Source organism: Meleagris gallopavo, chromosome 4 (assembly GCF_905368555.1).
Source record: "Meleagris gallopavo chromosome 4, MGAL_WU_HG_1.1, whole genome shotgun sequence".
Lineage (NCBI taxonomy): Eukaryota > Metazoa > Chordata > Aves > Galliformes > Phasianidae > Meleagris > Meleagris gallopavo.
Window position 1 is genome coordinate 52,973,771 of NC_139407.1, and position 16,712 is coordinate 52,990,482.

Consider the following 16,712-nt stretch of genomic DNA (forward strand, 5'->3'; position numbering starts at 1 on the left):
GACAGGACTCCAGGTCCAGTATGAAACGAGAGAGAAAGCCACAGGGCTGTGACTTTGTCCTGTATTGGTTTTGTGAGATTAGTAAGGGATCGATGGGAGCAGTGGATATTCAGAGATGCAATGAATGAAGGCAAAACTGAGGGTGATGTTCCTGCAGCTGGAAAGGTAGTTCTGCAAAAAGTGAATACAGGGCTGGGAGAGAAGCTGGAGGGCTGGGTGTGAATGATGAGAAGTTCAGCCTTGTAAAGCAGGTGAAAATAAAATAAATAAAATCGCAATTATACAAAGGAAGAAAGGGCAATGTGAGACCATCGTTGCACCAGTTGTTGGCTCTGAGCTGTTGTAGCCATGTTGTGGATGAGAGAAAAGGAGCTGGGTGCTATGCGTTCCCTCATTCGAGGAATTTGAACTGCACTGTGTGGTACTGCTCTGTTCTAGTCTAGCTGATGGGCTCAGAATTACAGACCTCCAAAGATCATCGAGGCCAACAATTAACCTAGCACTGTGAGCATTACAGTCCTACATTCCCAGAAACCATAGCCCTGCCCCATCTCCAGCAATTTTTGCTAAATCCCTTTCACATAGCTGAGTGCTTGTGTTGCCCGATAGCCCACAACAGGCCCCCTTCCCACTAGCTGGCTTCACTAATAGCAATTTGCGAATGGAGATTTGGTTAAACCACAGTGCCATGTACATTAAATTACTCTGCTAACTCCACCCAGAGCAGAATGGTTTTAAATTAACATAACTTACCAAAATGCAATTTTATAACTGATTCATGTTGCGTCTGCACTCCCTCCAAATTTAGTTTGAGTAATGTTTCCTAATCTGGTGCTCCATAAAACAAACTGAGGAACTTTGATATTTTCCCCATCTGCCTGGGAGCCCAAATGCAGCCATCTGCGCAACTTCAGGCGCTGCTTTGGAGCCAGGAGCTGTTATCTGCTGACGTTGTCCTTGGTCCTCTCAGAGGAACACATTTGTGCTCTGAGTGTCTCTCTGTGGCTGTGGGATCTCTCCATCTGTGTGAACGTTATCTTAGATAGCAGTTGGAAGGGCTTTGAAAAGAAACCGGACTGGTAAACGTTATGTTTCTTCACCTGCCTGCTTAGAAACCTTTTTCTTTTTTTAACTGTTACGTTTCCTATGTGGCTGGAGGTCCCTTTGCCAATTTCTCAGTGTTAACTCTCTCTCTCCAAACCTCTTATCCCTCCTATAACCAGCCTCTGGTTTCAGTGATTTTCCTTTTCCACGTGCAGTACAACACAGTCAGTGCTCTCACACCCAGCTTGCTCACAATAGATCATTGTCAGCAATTTTGCCTGAGTATTTCCAGAAAACAAAAGCAATTGCTCCTGTTGCACTTTGGTGAGCCTTGAAAAGGGATAAACCTTGCAAGAAAGATTCCAAGTAGAAGTGCAGAACACCTGAGGTAGCACTGACCACTTGGAAACCTTGCGTGCTCCAAGAGCCAGTTCTGCTCCAGACACAGCTTGGGATCCCACCCAGTCCTGTTTGTTCTGTAGGTTCTGTTGTCAGCAAGAGCTTTGTCCGGGTAAGGATGGCAGAATAAAGCTAAGCTTGCCTTTCCCTGGGCATTCATATTAATTTTCAACTGTCCGCTTCCACTGGCCAGAGGTGCATCAGCCCAGAATCCTGCTCAAGCGCTTCCAGCAGGGACTGTTGACCATCAACTCATTTACAAAAGGGATGAGGTTTGGGAAGCTGCAGAAATTGAAGTCTCCTACCTGGCTGGTAGGAGTGTAGTAGCCCAGCTTCCCTCATACACAAATCCATTCCTAGGCATTTTTGTCTCCAGATCATTACTGTGGGCTGAAAGCACTGCAGATGATGGTTCCTTAATACCAAATTATTCATACTTCTCCAATGCAGGGCTATAATCCACTCCTAGAACACTGCAGATCAAATGGGAAATAAAATGGAAGTTTATCAAGAATTTTCCTATTAAAATACCTAATTAAAAAGATTTTGAAGGAAATGAACTAATGACAGCAAACCTTCTTCGCATGAAAAACGTATCTAGTCCAAGACAGAATTTGTGGTTTCAGAAGAGAGAGAATTTGGTTTTAGTTCTACGTGATCCTGCTTCAGAAAAAGGACTTAATTCTCAGTTTACCACTCCAGAAACTTCCACTGAAGGGTTACCTGGAAGACAGACTTTAAACCTCACTGATCCGAGGCTTTACCAATGCCCATGAACTGGAAAAAAGCAGGGATACAGATGATGAAACCCTACAGCAACAATTACTGTATTTCAGTGTGATACAGGAGTGGAGCTTGTGTCCATTTTTGCATTCAAAGCAAGTATCTCAATCAGACTTGCTTCTTTTCCAATCCCCTTCCACATCATTTTACTTTCCGTACAGGACCCAGTAAAACAGGAAATTGGTTAAGATCAGATAGGTTCAAGATGATCTCACCTTGGGTCTGAGTTCCCCCAGTAAATACCTTGTACATCATTTGGTATTTTATACCTGATCTTCCTGGCTATTCACCCATTGCCAGAGAACAAGGTTGTCAGTTCTGCTCGAGTCCAACAGCTTATTATGTTTTTATTATAATTTGTCTATTAAAGTATTTCAATTTTCCCCATTTTTCACTATTAGATTTCAGAATTAAGTGTTTCGTAAGTTCAGTCCATCACAGTGACTCCTTAACTAATATTTGGCAGAAGGGTTTCATGAGCAATCATTCCTTGTTTTGAACCAAGATCATCATCGGTCAGTGGAAAAAAAGCCAAAGGACTGCTGCCTATATAAGAGGTATCATTCAGACTTGAATGGCTGCATCTAATACATGACTCAATTACCCACACTGAAATTTCCATCTACCTGGCTTAAAAGCCAGCATTCCCACCCTGCTGTTACTCTGTTTTCTCCTGCCCTACGCAATGGTTTGGTGCTACTTACATTTAACTGAAGGTCTGAACTCACTGTTTCAGCCTCGGCCTGGGACCCGGACAAATGGCCTTCGCTTCAGGATATCATTGCATTGGGATTGTGAACTTTCTGCAGGCTAATGGAAAATGTCTGATTTGCACTGAACTCATCATACTTTGACTGAGAGCACTTCACCAACTGACTAGCATTGAAGCATTTTAAAAAGAGACATCTTCATAGATACGTAAATGATGCATTAATTGAAAATAACAAAATAGACATCAATGTGGTTGGTGTTCACTCCAGTAAGACCAGCTGCAAAGACTGCGCTTGTCACAACAGGACAAAAAGGACGAGGGAAGGAAAGAAGTTAGATTGTAACACAAGGGAAAACAGGTTCACAAACTTCTGAAATACCAAGAAATGAAAGGCAAGGTGCTACCCACATTTCAGACATTTTCTCAAGACAGCTGAAGGAACAAGCTGCAAAGAGAATTTTCACCATACAATTTTTGGAAGTTTTGGCTGCATGAAATCTCCTTGCTGCAAAGATAATCACATACAGGTACGAACTCCACCTAATCTATTGCATTGCCAGCCTAACTTCCTGTGAGAGAAGGATATTTTTGTTTTCTCATTTAACACATTTATACTGGTAACTGCTGTTCTGCATCATTCTACTTATCAGCTGAGAGAAAAAATTGTGCACAAATAGAACTTTATCAAAACGTACAATCCCAAGCTCTGAATTTCATAGGGCACATATATTCGAAAGCCTAAACATTCACCTAACTGGATTTTTCCTCACAGAATAACAAAAAAGAATAATCTTTATCAGCATTACCTGCAGGCTAAATAAAAAACAGGCCATTTTCCTGGACCATACAATTTGATTTTTATATCTATTAAATTTCCAAGCTAAAACCGTTTATCAAAAATTGATTTAAAAATCTAAAGCATCTGAATGTGCAAAATTGGCAAGCTGACCTCAACTTCAGACTCAAGCACTGAGCTCATTCCTTTGGGCAGATCCCAAACACCAGATGTCCCCTCAAACTGGAGCACACTGCAAAGAGAGGGATGGAGCAGCACAAGGATGCTCAGAGCACTTGCACCCTCACACCCACACAAAGGCCAGCCCACATCAGGCCCATCAGAAATAATTTAATTGGCTTGAAACACTACAATTTGTGGTCACTCATGCACAGCACAGACTCAAGACATTTTCACTTGGCAAAGATAAACCAACCTCCTCCCTCACTGAGAAGCTAGTTGCTTCCTTTGTCAATACCGGATTTAATTCTTTTTCAAGAATTAGTATTTGTTTCTTTTCAATGGTTTTGTACAACTTTCTGGTTTGTACTACAGCAGACTGTTGGGCTGTAACACCTCAGCACCTGTACTTAATCACAGTTCTCTTTGTCACTCTTGCAAAGAGATTCCACAGAATTATGCTCAACTGTGAGAAATCCTTGAAAACTCTTGCTTTCAAAGACAAAACATAGAAACACTTAATTAGAACCAAAAGGAGTACAGTAAAAAAATTATTGCTGAATCTCTTTCACGTTTTTTTGTTTGTTTGTTTGTTTGCAATTCCCAATTACTTTCTATGAGGCATCATGAATCCTGTCTGCCCTCTCCCAGTTTCCACAGTCAGATTGCTGGCAATGAGAGCTGAACTGAAACTTGAAGCACACACAGCTAAGAACAAACTGAAAAAGTACAAATACCAGAAAAGACGATTTAAGAAAGTACAAAAATAAATTACTGGGGATTAAAGGTAACAGTGGAAGTTAACAGAACATTTGTCGTTTGGGATTTTTGTGTATTTCCTTGGTGCTACATGGGCAGCCTTCTGCAAGTCAAGAAAGTACATGGAACTAAACTCTGTAACTACACACACACAAAGTACCACACAAATTTACCTTGAATAGAGACCAACAACAGGTTCGAAGCCCTTTGCTGACAGGTTTGCCGTGAGCATGCCAATGGAATTGTTTTAGCACATGCCATTTCACAGCACAGATACCTTGGCTGGATTAGCTCTGAACGGACACAATTCTATCAAAATTATCAAAGTTAAAACAAGCTCTCTTATTGGAATAAATAAACAAACAAACCTTGGGGCTCCAGACAGAATTTAGTACGGATTTTAAGAATAAATTACATGTTTGTGGCTAGTCAGCTATTAAGAGACAGTTTCCAGGCAGAAAACATAGACTGCACACATCTGTGCTTCTCTCCCTAACACAGCTGTTAAGATTTTTCAAGTACAACTATGAAGGCATGATATCAAATTCAGAGTGCAGTATCACCACTTCTTCAGACAGCATAGTTTTCATCTGCAGAAAATGAAGACTTCTTTTTATCAAGCATAATGAACTGCACAATTAATATTTAATACAAGCATATTTTAAAATAAGCAATACACCGTGTAGCTTCTCATACTACATCCAGAAGCATGTGCTTATCAGAAATAAATATTCTTTGCGGGCACGCTAATTAAGCACAGGGTATTGAGAAGAGTAACCCTGTCCCAGATCTGAAATAAAAGATATTACATGTAAACCCCCAAATGAATCCTTTCCTCTAGTCCTACAATCCGACACTACTGTTTTAAATCTGTCTTTCTTCATACAAGATGAACACAATCCTACTTCTTCCAACTCTGCCAACGTGAATGCTCAGTCAGCAACCATTCTTTTCACCAAAGCCTCAGAAAAGATCTGATTTCTTTTCCAGAAATGCCAGTTTATCACTCCAAAAACGGACTTCAACTGTATTTAGAACAGTCCTGAGGTATAACCTGATCATAGTATCTCTGTTTCAAACAGCAGAAGTTCTACCAGCGCTGAATTTCTGGCTGCTTGATAGCCAAGAATTGCATTTACCTTTATATATGTTTCAAAAATACATTTGAAATATTTTTTTATAGACAAAAGAATATGCTTATGTCATCAAAACTCTCCCTTTCTTGCTTCTCTCTACATCTTAACAACCACTCCAGAGCCCACTGTAGTCTTACAATTAAGTTTTGTACCACACCAGTAGTTCTGCAGTGGTACATTTCTGCCACTCCAAATTCTTCTGCTGCTGCGTCCATTTCCCTTCTCTAAGTCCTAGAAACTTTTCTTTAAACTCTCCACTGTGATTGGAAGCTAAAATAAGGTATCAATTCTAGTTATTTCTCTTAACCCTTCCAGAGTATTACCTCGAGAAGAAGGAATAAATAGCTTCCCAAATTTCTATGGGTCTTATTAACAGAGAAATGCCTGAAAGTCTGTATAGGTAAGAAAAGGATGAAAATAACCCAGGTCAGTGCTAATCGTAATAATAAAGTTGCTAAACAATTAAACACGGTTCTTTTTTTCTTATTTAATAAATAATATAAAAAAGTGAACTTTTGTTACATTATTGGAAAAAAACAGCTTCTTATCTAACTCCAGCAATTATACAAGCCATAACGAAACAGACTCAGATTTGGAAGCCAGCTTTTTGGGTGGACATTCCATATCCCGTTTAAGTGGAGTCCAGTGTGCATAGCCTCACAACTACTGATGACTTTTCCACTCCTGGGCTTGGTCTTCTTTACGTCGTTCTGGTTCCACAGATGACCTCACTGTTCATTTGCAACAAGAAACCCCAAAACAAAGACACTCCTTGGTTAAAATAAAAAAAAAAAAAGCCCACAAAAACGTGGCAAAGGTTCAACAGGTGATCAATCGTAACTACTTTGACGGAATCATCATACAGATGTTCAGTTAGGTTTGTCACATCAATAGTAACATGGCATTTTATCTTTAGCCTTGTAGAAAAAAATGCAGCCTGATATTATATGCACATATACACACACAGTACACTTGACAAAAAACACTTACGTGGTTTACACTTCACTTTTATTTAATCCTCAAAACTGCCCATATTGCAGGGTTTTTTTCTTGATGAAATATGGAACTGAGCAGTTAACTCTACAAAATTACGGTAAAAACTTGCTCATTTTTTCTACCTTATTGCTAAGAAACTTTACAGGTGCACAGTTTGTAAAAATAACCCTTTTAAGACTGAATGTATATACATGCTACAGAATTATTATTTTTTTTTAAATGATATTAGCATAGCACCTCCATACAGGGCAAATGCAATGTTGAACATAGAACATTTACAAAGTTAGAACAGCTCCTTTATAACCTCTAAAGGAAAGAAATAGTTCAGTCTTAAAAGGGTTAAGTAGAAACCCTAATATAATTCTTCTAACAAAGCTGCCACTCAATCCCACAGTACAGTGCTTGAAAACAAAGTCAAAAGTCTGGCACAGGCAAGTACACACATTTGTTCAGTACTCATAAACACAGCTGCTTTTGAAATAAAGTAAATAATATGGTTAATTATTGAAGAGATCTAGTTTCAGGATGGACACCTCTATGGAGTCATTTCATCTACAAGTGGGTAGTTTACTTCCCATAGATTATTTGTTTTACTTGGCATTAATATTTTGTATATGGGAATTCACAGATTTACAACTTGAGTTCATGTCTTTTCAGGTAACCATTCTGATCTCACAAGTCTGTGCAATGAAAAGAAGTACAGAATATAATTACTAACACGATTGTGGGATGCCCTCAGGGCAAATAATTAGGAAAGAAAAACAGCAGCAGCAGGTTATTAAAGACTATGCTAGTGTTGAATTCTGAAATGCAGTTCCAAACAGAAGAAAACAAGAAAAGGCAGAGCTAAATCTGAGCACATAATTTGTTTTTTCATCCTACAGTTGGAACTATAACAACATTCTGAACACAGACTCAGTTTCTATGCATACAGAATTAACAGCAGACTTAACAGCTAGACTTGAACAATTATAATTGTTCCATACTGAAACATTCTAAAAGTAGTTGTATCAAAATGTTGAGATATTGTTAATATTATGAAAATTGGTTAACAGCTCACAAGGCCAATAAATCTAACAGTAACACCCCACAGGAAAAAGTTCAGGAGGATAATGTATCTGAACAACAGGACATCTGAACAACGATAAGGATTTGGAAGACCACTTCTGTACTACAAAGTAACTACTGGCAAAAACGGTGCCACAAGCCCAAAGGAAAAACGGGGTTTTAAATGGTCTTGTAAGCACAACTTAGTAATCTGTTTTTCACCCAGACAGCTGTAGTGTGTAGAACAGCAGAAATAAGGCTAGGTCATTAGGTTCTTTACAAGTCAAGGAATATATCTATTGGGCAAAATTATTGCAAATAAACTGAATATAAAAAGTATTGCATTTACATGTAAAAATTTTAAAATAATGAGTATAAAAGCAGGTGTCAAGTGCTGAAACGCTATTTAAAGTATCCTCTGACAAAAGGACAAAAGACTCGTTATGGTTTGCCTATTGTGTGTATATCATGGTTTGTTCTTGAATATCCTTCTAAACTCAATATATGCACCACTTCAATTCTCAGTCTAATTAGCGATGAAAATCTGTGGCTTCTGAATTAAACAGTACTGTAAGATACTTATGTGCTTCAAACAAAAACACTGTGAAATGATTCCTGCCACAACAAGACTAACATGAAGTTTTATAGCATATACACAAGTAAACACATCTGCAAGTAAATGCCAGTAAACAGTTTAAAACAGAGATAAGGCCACAATGAATTCTGCCCTTGGTCACTGAAACAGAGATGAGGTGAGGCAGTATCCACTAGTGCTAAGGACCAGCATCGTGACTATGTCATGGGAGTCTGTTTCATAATACAGCAGAGCAAATACGAAGGCCTGTGGTAGGATACAAGCACGTTTCAGAAGGACAGTGGCACTGATTTAAACTATTAGCTAAATATGTTTTATAACCAATTTCCTCTTTTAACCACATTGTTCTCACATGTACAGTGGAGCACTAAAACAAACAAGTAAAATGGAGCGTCAGAGTACACAAATATGGTGCAGTGAAAATGCTTTAAAATGTTGGTGGGTGTTGGAACTGGAGTAAGTGGTCAGAAATAAAAACCCTATGAAAATGGCCAACAGGTAAGCTTGAAAGCAACGCAGTGTAGGAAGCCACAGGTTCACATTTACACAGCAGTTGTGGCTCATGCTTTAGGGAATAAAAAAGGCTGAACACACCATAAAATTCGTATTTTGGCATTTCAAGATCACACTATCAGAACTTGTCCTACGATTCTACGCCTAGTTCTGAGACTATGAATGAACTAGTGGGATATACTTTCAATTACAGATGAAGCAGGCAGGTCTGCAAGGAGAGCTAAAACACAGCAAAGTCAAAATGAAAAACAAACACAACAACCAACAAAGTCAAAGTGCAAATGAGCCTTAAATTTATGATGGAGAGAAGACTTGAATGTTGCACAAGCTGTTGGCAGGGAAAGAGAAACCCACAGGAAATAAGGATGGGAGGAGTTGACATCTTCATAGTGCTTTTATGATTTTCTATTTGCCCATTCCTACGTAATTAAAGTTTACTTTAGTTATTATGGTATGATCACTTCACAATGAAAGCACGTTCTCAGTACAAGTGTTACACTTAAGTTTGGCCTAATTTACCGAACACTATGGAGAAAAACATGCTTGTTGTGATTCTTAGCCATGGAGGGCATCACCTACCAATCCTATTTGTAGCATATACTTCTCATGATATTTTAGTTACATGCCAACAAGACAGAAGACATGCTGCCAAATGAAGTTATTGGGAACATTCCACTTTTGAAATAAAACATTTAACTTACACTTAATACAAATTATGTACAAGAATAGAAAAACCTGAACAGATTCTGAAACATTTTCAGATGCAATATGACTGTGAAAGGAAGAGGGAGAGTAACCCAGTAACAACCCTTCAAAAACACCAACGTATGCCTGTGACATGAACAATCATTAATATGACTGCTTGAGATGTCACCTTTAAAAAAACGAAACTCATGTAATGTTAGAACCTCATGAATTATCACTATAAATATATATTTAAAAAAAAGGAAAACAGAAATAACTATTAACAATGACTGAAAACAGAGCACTAAAGTTAACATACATTGCATGTATTGCAGGCAAGGCAGAGGCATTTTTTAAAGCTTTTGCACAGACTTCATATAATCTTAAAAAAAATATGCTGGCCTTTACAAGGTTCTACTTGCTGAAATAAAAACAATTTCAGTTCATAAAAAGTCACAAGACTTCAGTTTAAAAAAAGGAACAGTTCCAGCCACAGACCAAAAATATATATACTTTTTTTAAAACTGGAAGAGTATGGTAATTAGATTATACAAGCATGGTCAGGCTTGGAACCTGAATATACTTCGGAGCAAAAGCTCAGAGAACAAAAAATATAAACTATTTGGTAACAAAAGTGTACTATATGTTGTGATACAAAAAAGGTATGGTGAAAATGTACCTTTTATACTAAAGCTTATACAAGTTCCTTGGTCCATAAAAACTATGTTGTGTTCATGTTTTCTAGTTTGCTCAACATGTATCCCAGCCACATTTTTATTTCTTGCCCATTTAAAAAAAAACAGCTGAAAAATAGATTTTCAATAAAGTTCTTATGTTTTGGATGTTTTTGTGTTTTTTTTTTTTTTTTATTGTGGCTTCTATATTTAAGATTAGCACTTGCAGGTAACCAGGTTCGAAATATCATCACCTAAAATGGAAAGGTGTTTTCCCATGAAACCACAAAAATTGTTCAGTTCTCTTGAACGTAGCACTTGAAAGTCAGTTAAAGTCCAAACAAACAACGGTAGTTAGGAAACTACAGTTGCTGTAGATGATGTGACGTTGGTTGGATTTGTGCTGACATTTGTGTAACTTCCCTCGCTGTTTGCATTTGTTTCACTGGAAGCCATGAGGCTTGAGTTGGCTCTGAGGATTGCTCCAGCAGCACTGCAGTGTGGTCGTGGCCCTGGTTCTGGTGTGTATGTAAAGGTAAGGCTGGTGGAGTAAATTATGCCATCGTTACGGACCAAAGTTACTGGAACTTGGACTGGTTGACGGACCCACCTCCAACCCTCTCGAAATGCAGAAATATCTGGAACAACACATAGCATGCTCTCTGCACATCTGAAAAACAGGAGAGTCAACTTAGTAAACCAAACTTAAAGAACGAGCGTACAATATGAAAAACATCCCGTAAAATATAACCACCATAAAAGTAGTAGGAAACACCATACCTGTACATAGTTTCGGCTTCCACATCCCCAAACCAGACACGTAAATTTGGAGTGAAATTCTGTCCTGTAAGTTCCAACATTGCTACATCCCCGCCGCCATTCAACTGGATGAGAGGATGAGTATAAAAGAAGAAAACCCACAAAAAAGAAACACTTTAATTAAGAAGAAAAATACCCTAGAAAAATTCTTTTTAGTGCACATATGAACTCTAAACAATGCTACTGATATCAGTTGGATGAAATAAAAATAAACAGACCTACACAAGTGAACTGTAAAAAAGTAAACTCAAAAAAATACAAAAAGATACAAAGAACAACATCTTCCAGAGAACACTAGGAGAGCTTTAAGTTCTTCAACAGCAGATAGCACATTTTCTTAACACAGTTTCAGCCTCATACTGTTTGATGAGTAAATGGCTGTTTCAAGAGTCAAAATGCTTTTTTAAGTAACCAAAAAAAGGAAGTGAAAGTCCTAAAGATATCACCACCATAGTATTTTAAAAAATAAAATTCCTAATGTACAGAAAAACAATATTATTACTCAAGTGACCAATATTAATAGTATTCATGTGATAAATACACATTCTGAAATGTAGCTGAGAAAAATTATTGCAATGTAATTATCTTACATAAAGCTGGTCGAAATCTTCTCCTACAGTAGCCCACAAAAGTACTATAACATTTAAGTCAGTATGATAAGAATCATCTCATGTGAAAGAGTTTATGAAAATAAACAAACAAATACATCACTTACTTGAAGACTTTCTACAACAGGCACAGGTGTCACTGGAGCATGGACAGGTCCCATCCCCTCATAAAATGTGTACTCTGCTTTATCTGTGCTAATGATTGTCCAAGAAGCTCCATCATTAATCATTTCTTTATTTGGTTCTTTTGGGCATGGAGTGGCCTTAAAAAGAAATTAAGTTTGAAATCTGATCTGTAGAACTGTTTGACAATCAGAGAGCTAAAAAACATCTAATTCAGTAACAATACTATTATTTTCATCATATGTTTCTCCATCTTTCATCTCCAACAAAAAGCACTGAATATTTTTCATTTTATGAATTATACCTGGCCAAGCACCAAGATTTACTTATTTAAAACTTGTTATTTATCTACAAAAAGATGAAAAAAACAAGCTAATATTCCAATGTTTGTTCGAAGACATGGAAGAAGCCAAAATGAAAACCCTGCAAATAAGCTAGAAACTTTTGCTATCTCTGTGTAAATCACGTATCATAAGTTTTACATCTTTATGTACTATTTCTTTATGGCAGCAAAAGCCCTCTGAACAATTCCATTATTTTGCAATAAGAAAATTGTGCATAGGTTAATCACAGACAGAAAAAAAAACAGACTAGAAAACTTTTAATAGCTAAATTCTGCTTGCTTACATAAAGCTTTAGGGGCATCTTGATATACAACCATCCATCCAACCAGTTATATTACTTTACTCTCACATTAGATAAACTTCACAAATCTAACACAAATTGGCTAGTTGAAATGAAGTCAGGATCAAAGCTGAATTCTGACAGACTTTTTATTCTGATATGATCAGATTAAAAACCACTAATATAAAATAGCTTGCAAGACAGATAGCGCAGTGAGGACAGTAACCACTGACCTTTCTCTGCTTAACACCCAACTGATATTTTTATTAGAAGCATATGAAACTTATAAATTACTAGCCCAATTTCAAAAGAGAAACTGTTATATACTATTTTGACAAAGGACATTTTCCTGCTGGCATGAGTGACATGCTTTAACTCCTACCAAACAAAAACAGATATCAGAAGTGAATGAGCCTGTACAATATCCTTGGCTAGCTCCATCAGTTCTGCTAAACACCTGACATGAAGAAGAAAGAAAATGCCACAGAGGGTGATGAGGCAATGGCACAGGCTGGCCAGAGAAACTGTGGATGTCCCATCCCTGGAGGTGTTCAAGGCCAGGAAGAAATGGGGCCCTAAGCAACCTGATCTTTTAGTGGCAACTGAACATGCAGCAGGGGGGTTGGAACAAGATGATCTTTAAGGTCCCTTCCAACTCAAGACATTCTATGAATCTATGACTTCATAAAATGACCAGGTCTGTCTGTTTCTATAAACAGCATCTACTAATGCTGCTCTTAGACACTGACTACACTCTGATCAAGCACGGCATTATTTATAATCCTTTCTGTAGCCTGCAGAGAATGAGTCTTTGAAAAGAGATCTGACTGGTACATTCGAGTAAACTTAATCTCAACTCTTTTTTGGTAGGTTCATGCTGAACTGTTGGCTTTTTATATCCCTTCTGCTTTAAGTCTTCTATTTTTTTATACAGGGATGTTTTCATTCACTCATGAAAGAATTGTGGTTTTTCACTCATGAAAAAGTGGCTCTTCTTCCACAAAGTGAGCACAGACTGGCTAGACTCTACTTCAGAAACTAAACTCAGCAGTCAATATTCACTGAAAGATGTGATTTCTTCTCAAGTCTTGGTCTTCTGGTCCAAGGGAAGAAACAGATAAAATGAGATGTCTTTCCTGACATTGGCAGAAAGATTTTATATTTTGTCATGATTCCAGTTACCAAAAAGTGATTACAGTCTCATGTGCATGTTAACTGATTTTATTCAACAAGTAGAATAAAAAAGAGTGGGGTGTCCTCCTTTCATCCTCCCACGTGGAAAGTTTGGATCTCTTTTCAGATTGGGCTCCACAAGTATCATGATATTAAAGAGTGTTAGTATGTCCCTGCAGTTCCACAGACATTTCCAGCAGCTGTCAGAGTAGCAGGAGTTCCTAGTTCATTCAGTCCTTCCCACAGAATAGTTAGAAAAAGATCAAACAATAGCAGGGCTGACTCTGAGAAACTGCAGTTCCTGTTTCACTGCTTTCTTTTCTTCCTGGCAAAGATCCATTCTGCTTTACAAGAAAATACATTGATAGGTATCTCTGCTATCTCCTAGTGGAAGAAACAACAGACCCTGTCCACTTCTGACCTTTAGGTTATGAATGTTTCCTGAAATACGAACAAAGCTTCTCATATTCTTTTCACTATCACAGTTTAGGATAGAAGTCATCTGAGACTTGACCAATCTTTCTTGCCCCCTCCCTTAAAAACACTAGCTTTCCACTTCCCTGCTTCTACCTTTCTTCCTCTGGAAACTAGACCTGTTCTAAGAAATTTCTGAGTCTTCACCAAGTTCGTTGCTTTTCCTGGAATACAGTATTCTCTCTCAATACCCTTTACTACTTTAAAGAGATCTCTCAGTTGAGATTAAATCTGATTACCACTCTTGCTATTGTCTAGAATTACCACAGTAGAAGTCTGCTAAAAGCACACTAACACACACAAGACTAAAGCAGCCTGCTGCCATATTATGAGACATCAAACCAAAATGCAAGCTATTATTATTTTTTTAGGCAGCTACTCCTTCGGGTTGATTCCCATTAAAGTAACTCACTGGGGACGATTTTCTCCACCTACTAGAGAAAAATTATTGAAGACAGATCAGTACATTCTTTATTGACAAATCAAATTTCTGTGGCTTTACTCTACTTTTTACACTTAGCCAAGAGTAAGACAATTCAACACAGCTAAGTGCATCATGAAAGGCTATAATGAACTCTATTTGCAAATATGAGAATATTTTCAAAAGAAATATTCTCATTCAAAACCAACTACAAAACTGACATTCATACATATTTGTAAATATTTGGGAAAAGTCTGCAACCATGCTTTTCATCTATCAAAATAAGATAAACAACTCACTTGAAATTGGATTATTCTCTCCTGGGAAAGGCACAAATACATTCTCTCAGTGTCTTTAAGGTAAAATGCACATTTATGGAGCTGTGATACTGGATCATCTGCATCCAATAATGCTGTCTGCTTATCTACTTTTCGAATTATCTGTGAATGAAAGTTGTACGCACATTTAGGACAATATCTGTACTTCATTACACTGAAGATTACACTGAAAATTATGTATGTAATGTTAAGTACAGGAAGTGAACAATCATAGTTTTCAAGTTTCCAAGCCTCCTGTTTTAATAACATCAGATTCATAATTTCTAATGATTTTTCATTAAGTACACAATATTACAGTTACAATCAGTACTACTCCTTCAAAACGCTGTGTGCATATATATTTCACCTTTTTCCTCATTCCAACAGCAAGAAAAAAAAAGTCTGAGCTTCAAAATCTACTTCTGGTTTGTTTCTTGACAATGAAAGAACAGTAGGTCAACTATCAGTAATCTTCTACAGAAGCACATGCTTCCAACACTGGTAGTATCAATTACAAACTATGGCAGACTGGCTGCTGAACCAGAGCAGTTGAGAAATAAGGATCTACTCTAAAGGTATTGAGATGGCCTTAAACATAATACTGAAGTACAACAATCATTGGTTATCTTAACAGTTACCTTTAAGTAATATTTAATGACCAACTGAAAAGAACAATTGTTACTGACAAACTGACAGTTCAGAACAAAAAAATATGCTGACTTAATTCAGAGTATTATTTTATTTTTAAAAATTAAAGTATTCCCTTACAGGAGGTGGAAATATGTTGGAATACTGGAATTTTATCTCAACTTCTAGAAAAAAAGTTCATGTGAAATATGCAACATCAGCAGAAGCAGCAGCCATAGCACTCAAAGATTTCTTAGCTAACTATCTTCTGGCTTCAAATCAGTAGAATACTTTTAAATCTAGGCTGAAGTCAAAAAACAAAATTGTCCTACTGGTCTCAAATCCTTTAAGTATTGATACAGAATAATGGATAAAATATTTTGCTACAGTGGGACCTACATCACTGTTTTTAAAAAAGACCTACCTTTTTTTTAATGACAGCTTGCAGATTAACCTACTTTGGTAGGTTTGAATTTTGAAAGGTCCTTGTGCTTAATTTACAAGCTGCCCTTTACTTATAGCATTAATCAGCATATATAAAAATATGCTTTTATTGAAACAAATGTCATTTTCATATAAAATGTGTATTACTAAAATGAAATGTATAAAGTCAAAACTGTAAAGAGTGAAAACCTAATTATAAATTACACTAAGCAGCCACATACAAGTTAACTATAACAGTGGAGAAATTAAACATTACCAGTCTTGGGAGTGCCATGCCAGTAACGGAGCACACAAGTTTGACAGTCTGCCCATAATGAATGTAGCCATCTCTCACTGTGAATTCTTCTCCTTCCGATTCATCATCATCCACTGCATGAAAAAGGAAGTTCCACATTATTTGTTTAACTGAATGTTTTTCTCAGTATGTTTACTCCATCAAATATACACTCGGTAACAAAACAAATCTGTGCTTGGGCACTTAATAAGGAAGAAAAACAAAGGACTTTTTTGTGGGGATGGAGGGAGGGAAGTTAAAAATATATATTCCTTCATTTTTACTTACAGAGGTGAATGTAAAATGCTCCCCACTGTTGTGAACTGGCATGGAAATTACCGCCTTCTACGTGCAAATATCTGGTGCTAACTGTTTGGGATCGAAGTCTATTAAATAGTGCCACTTTTGTCCCTGATGCAATACATACTGCAAGGAATACATACAGACTTCAGATTATAAAATTACTTCGTTATCATTACAAAGAAAAGTAAGAAGTCACAAATACAATAAA

General features: G+C 37.2%; 1 protein-coding gene across 3 annotated transcripts in view; it reads right to left on the reverse strand.

The window, feature by feature from the left end:
- Nucleotides 1–6,260: 6,260 nt before the first annotated feature.
- RBPJ (recombination signal binding protein for immunoglobulin kappa J region) overlaps nt 6,261–16,712 on the reverse strand; it is a 94,496-nt gene continuing 84,044 nt past the window's right edge. For all 3 annotated transcript variants that reach the window (XM_010710320.4, XM_085223353.1, XM_085223354.1), the window contains exons 6-11: nt 16,490–16,627; nt 16,184–16,296; nt 14,839–14,979; nt 11,832–11,987; nt 11,078–11,181; nt 6,261–10,967 (exon numbers count right to left, since the gene is read on the reverse strand). In XM_010710320.4, the coding sequence (XP_010708622.2) occupies nt 10,652–10,967; nt 11,078–11,181; nt 11,832–11,987; nt 14,839–14,979; nt 16,184–16,296; nt 16,490–16,627 (968 nt within the window). In that variant the 3' untranslated portion in view covers nt 6,261–10,651. The remainder of the gene's footprint in view (nt 10,968–11,077; nt 11,182–11,831; nt 11,988–14,838; nt 14,980–16,183; nt 16,297–16,489; nt 16,628–16,712) is intronic.